A 15,607-nucleotide genomic window follows, 5' to 3' on the forward strand; every position below is an offset into this window, starting at 1 on the left:
CTGGAGAAAGTGGAAGTATTGTCTCGTTTATGATGGTGAAGGAGGCTGGGGAGGGGTTTGGGACAAAGCCACAAAACCTTTGCCCAAGCTCATTTTTCCTCACCTTATGCCAGCTAGAGTTCAGAGACACGGTCTTACCTACCCACGCAAAGAAAAGCCAGGGTTCCCAAAGAGTAAAACCAATAGAAAAATAGCCCTCAGCAGTAGCGCTAGTCACGGCAGAAGAGGAACAGACAGACATTTAGCTCCCTGGGGATGCAGCTCAGAGACAGATAAATTAAACACCTCTCCTGTGCCCACAGACTGTCCCTACTGCTCTGAGAGCTGACTTGTGGTTTTCTCTGTTCTCGACAATACAGGTAGCCAGCAAACATGCCATCAGACACCATGTGCTAGGGTTACCATGATGAGCAAGACTAACGAGGGGGAGGACAGCCAGGTCAACTAGGCAACAGATGATGATATGGTGACGGGAACAACACGGGGCAGTCCTGCGTGCTGGGAAGCAGAAAGACTATAGTCCAGATCTGGTGGGCAAAACTGGGGTGGGTTTCTTGGAGGAAGTCTGTACATGGAGACCTAAGGACCTAGAGGGAGGGGGAATGAGATGTGTAGACTGGGAGATGCCCCAAAGCCCGAACCTCTGGAGGAAGAGAAAGTGGTTCCGAGTAGGGGAGGGGGAAGAGTGGAGAGAGGAGGCTGGAGAGGTGATGGCTTGCTCCTGGTCATAGCTGTGAGCACACAGCGAGGTAGCTGGGCATCATTTAACAACCGCTAGGAGACTCTAAGCCAGAGACCAATGTGACTTGCATTTTTAAAGGATCAATTTTGGAGAATGGATTAAAGTGGGCCAAGTCTAGAGGGAGATAGTTAAGTGCTTACACGAGGGGCAGTGAAGAGTGGGGGAGGGTGGATGGACTGGACAGACCTCTGAGGAGTCCAGGGTGAAGCCTGGTTTCTGGTGTGGCCTGCCCGCTGGACGGGGCGTCATTAGCCTCGAGGAGGAGACACAGGGGCTGACAGTACTGTGGGTATGCTGTTATAACTGCCCGGGAGGCAGCCCAAATAGGGTGCCCAGAGGTTGGATACACACGCCAGCTCAGATGAAAGGTACGGGAGGAATATGGGTTGGGCGTCATCAGCACAAAGAGAATGAAGGTGAGGGGGGTACGGAACTGCCTGCAGAATGAGGAAAACCCAAGACCAAATTCTGAGAAGGCTCGAATTAAAAAGCAGCTTGAGGGAGTGGGACCCGCCAAAGAGGCCAAGAAGCCCTGCACAGAAAAATGCTCAAGTACAGCTAAATATTTAGTCGATCTGTTAAACAAAGGGGGAGGGAGTCAGGGACAGGAGGAAAAGACTGGCCTTGGACGCCAAGGAAAAGGTACTTACTGTTAAGAGGCAGGGCCAGCAGTCACTTACCTGCAGGTGGGGAGAAGAAAGATGACTCCAGGATTAAGTCCAGTCCAAGAAATCAGTTTCCTTCCATCTGCGCGGCCCACGAGCTGTCACCTGTGAAACGGTGCGCTGCCACAGCTCGCGGAGTCCCTGCCGCCACTCTCCTGTTTCTTCTACCGAACCGTCCTTCTAGCTCCAGGCCTGTCTTCACCCCAACGTAAATATTTGACCCTGTCCTATGTCATTTGGATCTCCTTGCTTCTGGGTCATCTCTCAGTGCTATGCACAGCCTAGGAAATCTAGGGGGCAAAGCCATCAGAAAAAGTCTCATATAATCTGATCCAAGTGGCCATTTTATTTTATAACTTGTGTTTGTTTTTTTTAAAGCTAGAACCTCTAGATTTAAGACTAAAATATAAACTCTAGATTGTACTGCATACCAGGAACTAGTGTTGCCTGTTCCCTGAAGTTCAGTCTATTATTCTGGAAGAAATTTAATAACTTTGGCCAGAGGCCAGTGAATGTGCCACTTCTCCCAGACAACGTATTCTGGACAGTGACATCACTGAGAGACTTCTGTTTTTTAAACATTTCATATATTAAGGGAAATGTTAGAGACAATTCTGTCTGAAACACAAGCAATGTTAGGAGCTTGAACAGGAAGGACATAGCTAATTAGTTTCTAGGAAATGAAATAATCTCTTTTATAGAATCATCTGATATTGAGGAAATAAGGAATTCACAAAGGAGGGGATACAATGAAATTAACCAATGAGTGAACAATCCTTTGGGAGCAGTAACCTTTAGACTCGGACCTAACAGCAAAGCTGTGGTAGGCCACTGTATTATTAGTGCTGATAAACCCAAGAGTTTGTTTCCTCTAAGAACAGTATTTTATTTTTCAGACACAGTAGGGTATATGCTACATCAAGTGAAAGAATCGACGCTGGAGCAAAGACCCATTCATGTATAAATGTTACCACCTATTTTTATATGATTGAAGACCAAGACCCCCCTGTCCCCCATCTAGCTCTTACTGCCACATCCCAGTAAACTAGAGATCCATTTCATATGCCAAGGACTCAGGGGAGTTGTCAGAATGATGACAGTCCCTGCTTCATCCAAAAGGTCAGCATCCAAGAAAGGCCTGGTAACAGAAATCAAACGTGTACTTGGCAAACTCATCGAACTGTATATATAAGGTCTACCGGAAGGTTCTGTCCGTTTTTGGAATAAAACAAAATACAAATTTTTCTTACCGTCAATAAACTTTATTAAATCATATAATTGCCATTATTATTAATGATTTCTTGCCAGCGTGAGGGCAATTTGTATATCCCATTTTTGAAAAATGTTTTATCTTTTGATGTGAAAAATTGAACCAATGCTTGTTTGATATCTTCTTCATTTTTGAATTTTTTGCCCTTCAAAAAATTCTGTAAGGACAAAAACAAGTGATAGTCGGAGGGTGCTAAGTCTGGGGAATATAGTGAATGCGACAGACATGCTTCTGTAGCATTTCTTCCTTGTTGAAATTTGTAAAAATTACAGTGGCATAAATGAACTTTATCAGTAGCCATGGGTACACTATTGCTTCACACATAAGACTAACGTGAATCAACTCTGTTTTAGTTAATTTGCTACGTCAGTATGTATACATTAAGTGATAAAAATAGAGGCACACATGAGCCAAATAAACGTACTTACGTGTCGAAACTTGTTGTGATAGAAATGGACAGAATTTTCCGGTAGACCTTATAATTCACATTTCTGTGTTTTTATTATGTACTCCGATTTAAATTATAACTCAATTTAAAAATAAAAGGTAGAAAAGAAGAAAGGGAAAAAAGGTACATTATCAAATTCTGTAGCTAAATGAAACTAAATAATTTATATTTATTGTCCTTAACAAGGTCAAAGGCAGGAAACAATAAGCAAAGCTTATTTAAAAAAATGCATCTGAGCTACCTAAACAGATGACATCCTCTCAGCTCACTGGAGGGGCTTCTTCAGTAAGTGACGGCACCCCACACCCTCAATACCTTAAAACAAACATGGAAAGAATCCTTGGAGATGAACCAGGTTTTTTTTCTTATTTTTTGCCATTGTTTTTTAAATAATCTATAAAAATAGTTTAAGTTTATCCTCAATATAAAAGTCACGCATACTATCCCTAGCAATCAAGGATTTAGCTCTTTGGGCTTCGGCATTTCATGGTGGGTGGGGGGGGAAGGGTATTAGATTCATTTATTGAAAATCCAGGCTGAAAAACAAACAAAAGTCCTTGTCCATCTGGAGATTTTAACATATTTATTTGAAAACCAAGTTCTGTGAAAGAGCACACTGAATAGTCATATATCTTCTCTCAGCCGAAGACCCGGAGACCAGGTTCCTCGGGTCAGCTCAGAGGCAATGATACATGCAGTGAACAGCAGGTCTCCACGAATCTCCTCACCGGCACTCCAGCACGAGCCTGGACAACGGACCGTCTTCAGACGAGCAATGGGATCCTGGGCAAGGGGGGGAGGGAAGCTAGAGTCATTCTTTCTTTATAAGACATTCTTTTTCTTTTAAACAACTAGCTACTGAATCTGAAATAGCCCCTAACCCCGCCTCTGCAGTCCTGTTGTGCCAGTTTGTGCTAGACTCCAATTTTCAAACTTCCATTGCACTAAATATTTTATCCTTTTGAAAACTAACAAGAATCTAATTTTCAACTAAAAACTTCTAAGCCCTCTTTGGGAGCTGCCCTGAAAGACGCAGTCAGGGACTGCGAGTAAGTACTGTGCGAGGCCGGGGGCTGACGGAGCCGGGCCGCACAGACCGCGAGCCCGTGGGCATACTGCCCTGTGCTGGCCAGAAAGCTTAGGACCATCAAGGGTTCCGGAAAAGAGATCGTCTCGGAAAGAGAGTTTTCAGGAGCAAGTTTAGATAACAAGGAAGTTAGTATAAATCACCCTCTCTCTAAGGTCCAAACTGTCTCTCAGAGGTTTGAATATATTCCCCCACTAATGGCAGGGTTTCTGCCTTAACATAGATCTGCAATTTCTGCAAAAGCTTTCATTAACTTCAAGTCAGTGTATAACACTGGTGCTAGATTTGCAACCTGACATTTAAATGTATTTTTCTTTTGTAATAAATGATACTGCTCTTATTTACTTTAAAGAGTTGAATAAATTCCTATTTTTCTGACAATGTATTTGTACTAGGGTGGAATTATGGAACCTTGCTTATACATTTTATATGCATCTTCAAATATGTAACGACCATTCAAAAAAATGGGGAACTATGAATGACAGTTTTGTGAAATGAGATTATTCTAATCTTTTGCATCTAAAGGCCCCCCTTTCAACATTGTTAGAACATTGGTATAATAATAATAATCTTTCCAACTGGACAAAGCATTGTGTTATAATCTAACTCAGGGGTAGTCAACCTTTTTATACCTACCGCCCACTTTTGTATCTCTGTTAGTAAAATTTTCTAACTGCCCACTGGTTCCACAGTAATGGTGATTTATAAAGTAGGGAAGTAACTTTACTTTATAAAATTAATAAAGCAGAGTTACAGCAAGTTAAAGCATATAATAATAATTACCAAGTACTTTGTTGGATTTTCGCTAAGTTTGGCAGAACAAATCTTTATAAAACAACTTACTATAGTTAAATCTATCTTTTTATTCATACTTTGGTTGCTCCGCTACTGCCCACCATGAAAGCTGGAATGCCCACTAGTGGGCAGTAGGGACCAGAGTGACTACCACTGGTCTAACTCAGGGGTCCCCAAACCTTTTACACAGGGGGCCAGTTCACTGTCCCTCAGACTGTTGGAGGGCCGGACTATAAAAAAAAACTATGAACAAATCCCTATGCACACTACACATATCTTATTTTAAAGTAAAAAAACAAAATGAGAACAAATACAATATTTAAAATAAAGAACAAGTAAATTTAAATCAACAAACTGACCAGTATTTCAATGGGAACTATGGGCCTGCTTTTGGCTAATGAGATGGTCAATGTGCTCCTCTCACTGACCACCAATGAAAGAGGTGCCCCTTCTGGAAGTGCGGCGGGGGCCAGATAAATGGCCTCAGGGGGCCGCATGCAGCCCGTGGGCCATAGTTTGGGAACCCCTGATCTAACTGATCCCAAAGCACCTATATGCCCCGTGTCTTACAGATATTGAATGTTCAATAGTTTCACTGAATAAATGAATGGTACGGCTTTTAGTGCTGAAATCTTGCCAAAGGAAAGGGAGAGAAGGACCGGTGAGAAGGCCAGACCTGTGCTATACCAGTACAACCTACGGACTGTGCTGGCCCACAAACTGTAACGAAATGTAAGTTGACAGCACCGCTGAGTAAACTGTCAGTGTAGCTGACTTCTTTTGGGACGAGGGGAAGCAAGGCTTTTCCAATAAAAGCAGCTCCGAGCAGATTTACATTCCGAAGCCAGCTCTCTACTTCCCCACAGATCTATAAAAACAATTTGCAGACCAGCTACTGTGAACAGCATTGTTAGTACACAATAGGGTAGAGTCAAAGAAGAAAGAAAAAGGAATTGGTGGTTAAGATTGCAAAAAGGTGAAAAAGGGGGGTAGTTTTACTACCGTTTAGGTAAATAGGGATTAAGCACAAAAGAAGGGAAAAGCGAGACAATGTCCCCACATAAAACAATTGTGAAGAACCAAGAGATTGTCTTTGATATAAACTTTTGTTACACACACACCTCTGGTCCTTAATCATCAATATACTCAAATGGTTCTGGGGGTTCCGGCTCTTGTTCCTCCTCCTCGATTTTTGGGCCATGGGCTGCCACAGGTTCCACTAGCTCCTCAATGTCTTCACTGGTGTCCTTCAGAATGATGATGCCTCCGATGGACAGCTGTCAACACAAAGCAGGGCGTAACGAGGCGCTAGCTCCACTCACTCTCCAAACTGCTGCCGATCTAGAGCACACGCTTGTTAAACGGTCCCGCGAGACTGCCTGAACAAGGAAGCAGAGAACTGGGATAGGGCTGCACTTTGCTAGGTGTCAGGAAACCTGGGCCTTTGTGCCTGTGTGATGCTACACTGCTGTCTGCAAGACGCGGCTAAAATCTTCCTGACCTATCCTTTCAGGTTAGTCTGAGGTTGAGTGAAGAAAGCCATGTCAATGTGCATTACAAACGATAGGGTTACTGTAATCTGTAGGGAGTATCTGCAAGCTTAACCCAGTGGCTCTGGATGGTATGAGTGGTACTGTTCTATTTGGATGATGCATACCAATTTAAGAATATTTCCCAGTTCTAGCCTCAGTCTGACTGCAGGGAGCATGTTTACTGTACAAATACACTCTAATGCCATATTCTAGTACCAGGCGTGGCGACTCAATGCTGGTCTTAGACCAGCAGCATCATTATCTCTTGGGAGCTATTAGAAATGTAGAGACTTGACCCTACCCTGGATCTACAGAACCTGCATTTTAACAAGATCTCTAGGTGAAGCGTGCTGGACTAATAGACACTTTATTATTTGTGAGAAAACCATCATTTTGGAGACAAAAGACAATCTACAAATAAAAAGTCATTTTTCTTCTCCAGCAATTTCAGAATGAGAGAGAGAACAACATAAATATGACAGCTATCTGAGTATTTTTCACTTTAATCTACAAGTCCTTATAAGACAATGAAGAAAGAGCAATTCTATTAAGCCCTCCCCCAAAAAGATTAGCAGAAGGTGAATTCAAACACCAAACTCCAGGGCACTAATCTCATTCTGTTTGCTCGCCTGTGTGAAAGGAAATGGGAAGCTGCTCTCTGTAATTGAATCAGTCGCCAGTGGCAGGGCACATCTGGAAAAACCTATTTCTACCAAAGCACATTACTGGGAAGGAAAAGAAGCACAAGAACATTAGTTAAATGATTCACATATGGATAAGCATCTCTGCAGTTCAACCTAATCTGATTTTTTACTCATAAGAACTCTGCCCTGCCACGCTATAAAACTAGTGTGCTTCATGAATCTCTAAACTATTTTCCTTCTCTCAACACACACATATCCATATACATTCATCTAGAACTTTGCCCTTAAAAAAGGTGTTTTTTTTTTCTGAAGAGGAGCCATTTTATGAATGGACCCTACCTTTAGTACCAATATTCACCCAAGAACAATCAGAGAACACAGCCACTGTCCTAATCCTCCATGGCCTGAAAGTGCACTTAGACCTCAGTTCTAATCTAAAGGACCAAATGGAAATCCATTTTCTACTGAACAGAAGGAAATACCCATGTTCACAAAAGGACATTCTACAGTTTGGAAACATATGGTCCCAGTTATTGTTGTACTGTTTCATGCTGAGGTATAAAATCATCCAACTCAAATTTGCAATATAATCAAAATATGGAAAGAACTTTTTTATAGCTACATGGTGTAGGCTGACTAATGCCTTTCATGTTAGTGAGAAAGTCCAGCACTCTAAGAAGAGAATAAGATATGTCACGTTTTCTGAGGCTAGTGACAACTGGAGACACAGACAAGGAACACTTCCTGCTGCCAAGCACATCACATTCTCTTTAAGATATCTTTTAACATGGACAGGACACAGAACAGGAATGCTACCCACGTTCAAAACTACCACTGCCCTTTTCAATGCAGCGTCTGAGGAAGGGTCTGATGACCTGCTGCTGAGGGAACGGGGACGAGGGGCTCAGCTTTCCTCACTGCACACAGTCTCCGGGAGGGTTCCAGCTTCCCGCATCCTGGCTCACTTCAGCCTACAAATCCGCCGTCTGCCTTTCTGATTACAGCCGTCCTAGTGGGTCTGATGTCCTATCTCCTTGTGGCTTTAATTTACATTTCCCTAGTGACTAATAGCATGGAACATCTTTTCATGTGCTTATTGGCTATTTGTACATTTTCTTTGGAGAAATGTCTATTCAAATCCTTAGCGCATTTAAAAAATATTATTTGTCTTATTGATTTAGCAGTGTTTTTAAATGTGTTTTGGATACAAGTCTCTTATCAGATATATGATTTGGAATGATTTCCCCTATTCTGAAGGTTATCTTTTTACTTTCTTGCATGTGTGTGCCTTTTTGCAACACCAAAGTTTTTAATTTGATAAAGTCCAACTTATTTTTTTGGGTTCCTTGTGCTTATGTGTCATCTATAAGAAAACACTGCTTAATCTAAGGTCAGAAAGATGAATGTTTTCTTCTAAGGGTTTTATAATTTTAGCTCTTATATTTAAGTCTTTGATCCATTTTCAGTTAATTTTTATGTATGATATGAAGTAGGGGTTCAGCTTAATTCTCTCACAGGTGAATAATCAGTTGTCCTAGCACCATTTCTTATAAAGACTATTCTTGCCCTGGCCGGTTGGCTCAGCGGTAGAGCGTCGGCCTAGCGTGCGGAGGACCCGGGTTCGATTCCCGGCCAGGGCACACAGGAGAAGCGCCCATTTGCTTCTCCACCCCTCCGCCGCGCTTTCCTCTCTGTCTCTCTCGTCCCCTCCTGCAGCCAAGGCTCCATAGGAGCAAAGATGGCCCGGGCGCTGGGGATGGCTCTGTGGCCTCTGCCCCAGGCGCTAGAGTGGCTCTGGTCGCAACATGGCGACGCCCAGGATGGGCAGAGCATCGCCCCCTGGTGGGCAGAGCTTCGCCCCTGGTGGGCGTGCCGGGTGGATCCCGGTCGGGCGCATGCGGGAGTCTGTCTGACTGTCTCTCCCTATTTCCAGCTTCAGAAAAATGAAAAGAAAAAAAAAAAAAAAAAAGACTATTCTTCCCCCAATGAATGGTCTTAGCATTCTTGTCATAAATCAACTGACTAAATGTATGAGTTTATTTCTGGGCTCTCAACTTAATCCATTGATCTGTATGTATCCTTATACCAATACCACAGTCTTTTTTTTTTTTTTTTGAGAGGAAGGAAGAGACAGACATTGATTGATCTGTTACCATATGTGCCCTGACCAGAGATCGAACCCGTAACACCTCTGCGCATCAGGACGACACTAGCCAGCCGAGCTCTCTGGCCAGGGATGCTTATACATATGTGAATCATTTCTAACTGTTCAAGTTGGAAAGTATGATTCTTGCAATTTTGCCCTTTTTCAAGGTTGGGCTATTCTGGGTCCCCTGCATTTCCACATGAATTTGAGGATCAATCAGTCTGTCAATTTCTGTAGTCAGCTGGGATTTTGATAAAGACTGTGTTGAATCTGTAGATCAAAATGGGGAATATTGCCATCTTAATATTAAATCGTCTAACCCATAACACCGATTATTGATGTACAGTTTTCTTTTCTTCTTCTTCTTCTTTTTTTTCCAGTTTTCTTTTCTCGTAAAGTCTTTACCTGGTTTTACTATCAGGGTAATACTGGCCTCATAGAATGTTTCTGTATGTGTCCTGACCAAGGATCGAACCAGCAACCTCTGTGTATCAGAACAATGCTCTAACCAACCGAGCCATCCAGCCAGGGCAACAATCCATTTCTAATTATAAAATTCAATGGTCTAAATACTTGTGCTTAATCTTTGCCACATTCCTATGAGGCAGGGATAACTTTTACATTACAGAAGAGGACACTGAGGCAGAGAGGTTTTGCACCTGACCTAAGGTCACACAGGTTGTAAGTGGTAGAATGAGGATTCACATTCAGGCTCTCTGGCTCCAGAGTCTATGCTCCTAATCACTATCGTGTATTAGGTACTTCTATGGTGTAAGCCTCTGGCAGATGAAGAATATTTACAGGGTCACACAAAGAGAAGTTCCCCATAGCTATATGGAATCAAAGGAAGTGTTGTTTCTTTTGCAAAGAGATTAGCTTAAAGAGCTTTTGCAAAAGCTTTGGAGATCTATTCTTTTCTTCAATGTTCCACTGTCCTGTGGGTTAATATCCTGTGGATTAATATCCTGTGGGTATAGTGCTAAGGGCCATCGGTAACTTACTGGTTTGAAGGGCTGGTATCTACAGGTCTCTGGCATAGTCAGAACCTTCAGCTGGGCAGGCATCACTCGGGCTGGGTTATCCAGTAACTGGAAGTTTGGCTCAGGTTCTTTTTTCTTCTCTTTTTCTTCCTTTTTCTCTGCCTCATCCTAGAAAATATAAACAAATAGCCCAAAAAAGGTTCACTTCTGTTCCATATCACTGAATAATACTTGATAAGTTTACTGAGCAACTATTAGCTACAAAAGGTAATTAGGATTAGATATAAAAGAGGTATATCAGGCTCGGGAGGGATAGGGTAACTCTACTTAGGAATAAGAATGGCATTTAACTTGGTTTTAAAGGATAAGAAGGTTTTTCTACCACCAGAGATCAGAAAAAAGGTTCTATTTAATAAATGGCATCTATTATGTTATTGTTTCCTCCAAGAACTTATTCCTGATTTGTATGATGAAACAGTCTAGTCTTCTCATGAATGGATATAATCTCTAAAGTCTCTTCCAATTAAAATTATATGAGTCTCTATGCTTAGAACAGTATAATTAAAGGAAGCCAAGATCAAGGTGTGATAATGTTCAACTAAGGAAGAATCTAGACCAGGAGTCCCCAAACTATGGGCCGCGGGCCGCATGCGGCCCCCTGAGGCCATTTATCCGGCCCCCGCCGCACTTCCAGAAGGGGCAACTCTTTCATTGGTGGTCAGTGAGAGGAAGAGCATAGTTCCCATTGAAATACTGGTCAGTTTGTTGACTTAAATTTACTTGTTCTTGGCCCTGGCCGGTTGGCTCAGCAGTAGAGCGTTGGCCTGGCGTGCGGGGGACCCGGGATCGATTCCCGGCCAGGGCACATAGGAGAGGCGCCCATTTGCTTCTCCACCCCCCTCCCTCCTTCCTCTCTGTCTCTCTCTTCCCCTCCCGCAGCCAAGGCTCCATTGGAGCAAAGATGGCCCGGGCGCTGGGGATGGCTCCTTGGCCTCTGCCCTAGGTGCTAGAGTGGCTCTGGTCGCGGCAGAGCGACGCCCCGGAGGGGCAGAGCATCGCCCCCTGGTGGGCAGAGCATTGCCCCTGGTGGGCGTGCCGGGTGGATCCCGGTTGGGCGCATGCGGGAGTCTGACTGTCTCTCCCCGTTTCCAGCTTCAGAAAAATAAAAAAAAAAAAAAAAAAAAAAAAATTTACTTGTTCTTTATTTTAAATATTGTATTTGTTCCTGTTTTTTTTTTTTACTTTAAAATAAGATATGTGCAGTGCGCATAGGGATTTGTTCATAGTTTTTTTGTTTGTTTTTTTAATAGAGACAGAGAGAGAGAGTCAGAGAGGGAGATAGACAGGGACAGACAGACAGGAACAGAGAGATGAGAAGCATCAATCATTAGTTTTTTGTTGCACGTTGCAACACCTTAGTTGTTCATTGACTGCTTTCTCATATGTGCCTTGACCATGGGCCTTCAACAGACTGAGTAACCTCTTGTGCAAGACAGCGACCTTGGGCACAAGCCGGTGAGCTTTAGTTCAAACCAGATGAGCCTGCGCTTAAGCTGGCGACCTCGGGGTCTCAAACCTGGGTCTTCCGCATCCCAGTCTGATGCTCTATCTACTGCGCCACTGCCTGGTCAGGCCATAGTTTTTTTTTTATAGTCCGGCCCTCCAACGGTCTGAGGGACAGTGAACTGGCCCCTTGTATAAAAAGTTTGGGGACCCCTGATCTAGACCATACAGAGACAGATAAATCAACTCATGTGACCACCAAGTTATACCTACCACTTCCATTTTCTCCTCTTCTTTTTTTTCTTTTTCTTTTTCCTTCTTTTTAGCCTTGGCAGTAATAGATAACACAGCCGTGGAAACCTAGAGGAAGTGAACAGGATTAATCATTGTGACCCCTTATCTACATACAAATGTAAAACTCCAAAGAGAACTCAGCCCTACAATACTATTCTGTTTCCTGGCAGTAAGTATCATAAAGAACAAAATAATTGAAGAATAAATGGAAAAAGCACGCAGGACATTTATGCACATAATTGTTACTATGGTCATCAGGTGAATTTAGTTCCTAGAGGTTTGTGCCCAATATAACTCTATTTATTCATTTGATCTGCAGCTCACCTTGGATGTGGATTTTCTGAGATAGAGATATGGGTGCTGTACCCTTTATTACTTTACAGGGAAGGCACACATTCCCCCCAACCTCGGCTGTAAAGCTAACTCTCCCTGCACTAGCGCTATATTGGTAATATCCAGTGGGCAAGCAATCAGCGTGGAATCATGCTCCGTGATGGGTCTCAGTGAAATCAAAGGTGCAGCCAGGACTGTGAAAGGCTGCACAGTATTGGTTTAAACTGACTTTGTTTCAGACCCAAAGGGCACAGTCTGGAACCTAGCTGATGAAACAAGATGTTGGCATTAAACAATATTTTTCATTATACCCACTACCCTCAAATTAGGTCAATTATATATAATTATCCCTATGTACACAAAAATTTACAGCAAATAATCAATAGATGGCTACTATGAAGCATTATCTTGAGAGAAAGAACCAGTTTTCTAAATATAAGGTATCAGGAAGGGTAATTTTATTGAGAAAACTTTAGGGGCAAGTGTAGCTAATTCACCATAGTTTTAACACAAATCAGTGAGTGTCCTTATACACTGTTGGTAGGAGTACAAACTAGTTATATCCATATAATATCCATTTTGAAAGGAAATTTAGTTAATACCTATAGAAATAATGTATACTACTTTTGGTCAAGCAATTCCACTTCTAAGATCCTAATCTATAGATATACTTGTATAAATATTCATGTATAAAAGACTCTTGGTTCCAGCTTCATTTGTAACAGTGATAAACTAGAAATAACCTTCAATGTCTACTGGATAAGGATCTGGTAAGACAAACAATGGTATACACATACAAAAAGAGACGGCTCTGCAGTTCTGGGAAACATAAGATCCATATACGCTGTAAGTTTTAGAGATAAACTGTTTAAATGAAAATGATAAGCAGAACAGTATATAGATAATTCTATTTGTAGTAAGATAGTATTGATCTATACAGCGAAAACACTTGGAGGAATTCACAAATTGTGATTCCTGAAACAGAAGAGAAAAAGGCTTTTACTTGATAGTCTTGTGCAATGTTACATTTTACCAAAAGAAATATTACTTTAAAAATATCTAACTTAAAATATAAAATATTTAAAACAAACCCCAGTAAAACACTAAGTAGCCCTTATATATGTATAAGTACAAATACTGTTCCGAGGAACACAGAACCTACCTTTTCCTTTTCTTTTTCTTTTGGTACTTCCAGAGGGGCAGGATAGGCAAATGTGGATGGTTTACAATTTGATTTATACTGAACTTTTGGCATCTAAAGAAATAGAACAATTTCCCTCCATTAAAATAATCAAAATCAAGATTTAAGTATTACATGCTCTTAATAAGCATACAAATGCAAAGGAACATTAGAAGTTTTAATTCAGGTTAAAATTTCAATTACAGCACTATTTTTTTAAGGTTTTTATTTATTCATTTTTAGAGAGGGGGGAGAGAGATCTAGGAAGGGGGGAGGAACTGGAAGCATCAACTCCCATATGTGCCTTGACCAGGCAAGCCCAGGGTTTTGAACCGGCAACCTCAGAGTTCCAGGTTGACGCTGTATCCATTGCGCCACCACAGGTCAGGCCTCAATTACAGTGTTGTTTAATTATGTTATGAATTCCTCTCCTAAAGGCATCTATTTTCTTTCAGTGAGTTAGTTTCGAGGGCTTTGTAGAACTCCCCATAGTTCCCTGTACTCGTCAAAGCTCTGTGCCTCTGAAGAGGCACCCTTTCCCTCCCCTTTCCTGACCACGCACGCCGCTCAGTAGGTGAAGGCCCACTTCTGGTGTGAGCAGATCAACTGTCCGCTCTTTTGTAGAGTACTGTCTAGCCTGCAGACCTCACGGGCACATCCTTCCTTGTGCCACTCTAACAACCTGTGTCAGTCTGGATGCAGCTTCCACATCATATAATCACACCTTACAAGAATCTAACATGAGCCTAAAGGAAGAGTCAGCGTCACCTCACTTACCAGGGTTCAAGTTCCCTAATCTGAATTTTTCTCTTTACCCAGTTTGCATCAATAAAGAATGGTCATAAGCACATATATACCAGCACAGCACAGAGATCCTGCATTTCCATCCCACTTTCATGGCAAAGAATGGAGCATCGTCAAGTTGTGGGCCAGAGGAAAAGGTCCTTAAAGAGTCTACTAGATGTTCAACCAGAATGTTCATGGTTAGGGATTAGGAAACCAAAAGATTCTTGGTTTGAGAACTAAAACTGGTCAATATTTATACATGAGTAGTTTATTTATTTATTTTTCTAAAAGAATTTTAAAAAATTTTATTTATTGCCCTGGCCAGACAGTTTAGTTGGCCTAGAGCATCTTCCTGAAGCGCAGAGGTTGCCAGTTTAATCCCCGGTCAGGGCACATACAGGAACAGATCGATGTTCCTGTCTCTCACTCTCTCTCCCTTAAAATCAATGAACATTAAAAAAAATACAGTAAAAATTCTATAAATTGATTGATTTTAGAGGAAAGAAGAAAGGGAGGGAATGAAGGAAGGAGGGGGAGAGAGAAAGAGAGAGAAATATTGATTTGTTATTCTACTTATTTATGCATTCAATGGTTGATTCTTAAATGTGCCCTGACTGGAGATTGAGCCCACATCCTTGGCGTATTGAAACGACACTCTAACCTACTAAGCTACCCAGCCAGGGTACATGTGAGTAGTTTAATACTGAAACACTTAAAGGATAATTTGCTGAACAGCTATACTGAAAATAAAAATCAATTCAATAAAATAATCTTTTTTTTTTTTTTTAATTTTATTTATTCATTTTAGAGAGGAGAGAGAAAGGGACAGAGAGAGACAGAGGAGAGAGGGACAGAGAGAGAAGGGGGGAGGAGCTGGAAGCATCAACTCCCATATGTGCCTTGACCAGGCAAGCCCAGGGTTTCGAACCGGCGACCTCAGCATTTCCAGGCCGACGCTTTAACCACTGCGCCACCACAGGTCAGGCACAATTCAATAAAATAATCTTGATCAGTATTTTTTTTTTTGCCTAAAATTTTCCCACTCTGAAAACTTAACATTTTAACAACAGTGATGTCCAGATGTGAGCTATTTAAAGGTGAAAGAGGCCTCTGAGGTAGAAGAGCAAGAAGGTGATGGAAGAGCCACAGGACTGAGGAAGAGCTAAGCACTAGCTCCAGTAAAAACAAACAAAAAACCCCCC

At 42.0% G+C, this 15,607-nt stretch overlaps 1 protein-coding gene across 1 annotated transcript in view; it reads right to left on the reverse strand.

The window, feature by feature from the left end:
• Nucleotides 1-3,691: 3,691 nt before the first annotated feature.
• Nucleotides 3,692-15,607, reverse strand: part of PSMD1 (proteasome 26S subunit, non-ATPase 1) — a 102,794-nt gene continuing 90,878 nt past the window's right edge. The window contains exons 21-25 of the mRNA XM_066280356.1: nucleotides 13,602-13,694; nucleotides 12,086-12,172; nucleotides 10,331-10,477; nucleotides 6,129-6,284; nucleotides 3,692-3,908 (exon numbers count right to left, since the gene is read on the reverse strand). Coding sequence (XP_066136453.1) covers nucleotides 6,138-6,284; nucleotides 10,331-10,477; nucleotides 12,086-12,172; nucleotides 13,602-13,694 — 474 coding nt within the window. The 3' untranslated portion in view covers nucleotides 3,692-3,908; nucleotides 6,129-6,137. The remainder of the gene's footprint in view (nucleotides 3,909-6,128; nucleotides 6,285-10,330; nucleotides 10,478-12,085; nucleotides 12,173-13,601; nucleotides 13,695-15,607) is intronic.

The sequence above is a fragment of the Saccopteryx bilineata genome, chromosome 5 (genome assembly GCF_036850765.1).
Source record: "Saccopteryx bilineata isolate mSacBil1 chromosome 5, mSacBil1_pri_phased_curated, whole genome shotgun sequence".
In the NCBI taxonomy this organism is placed as follows: domain Eukaryota; kingdom Metazoa; phylum Chordata; class Mammalia; order Chiroptera; family Emballonuridae; genus Saccopteryx; species Saccopteryx bilineata.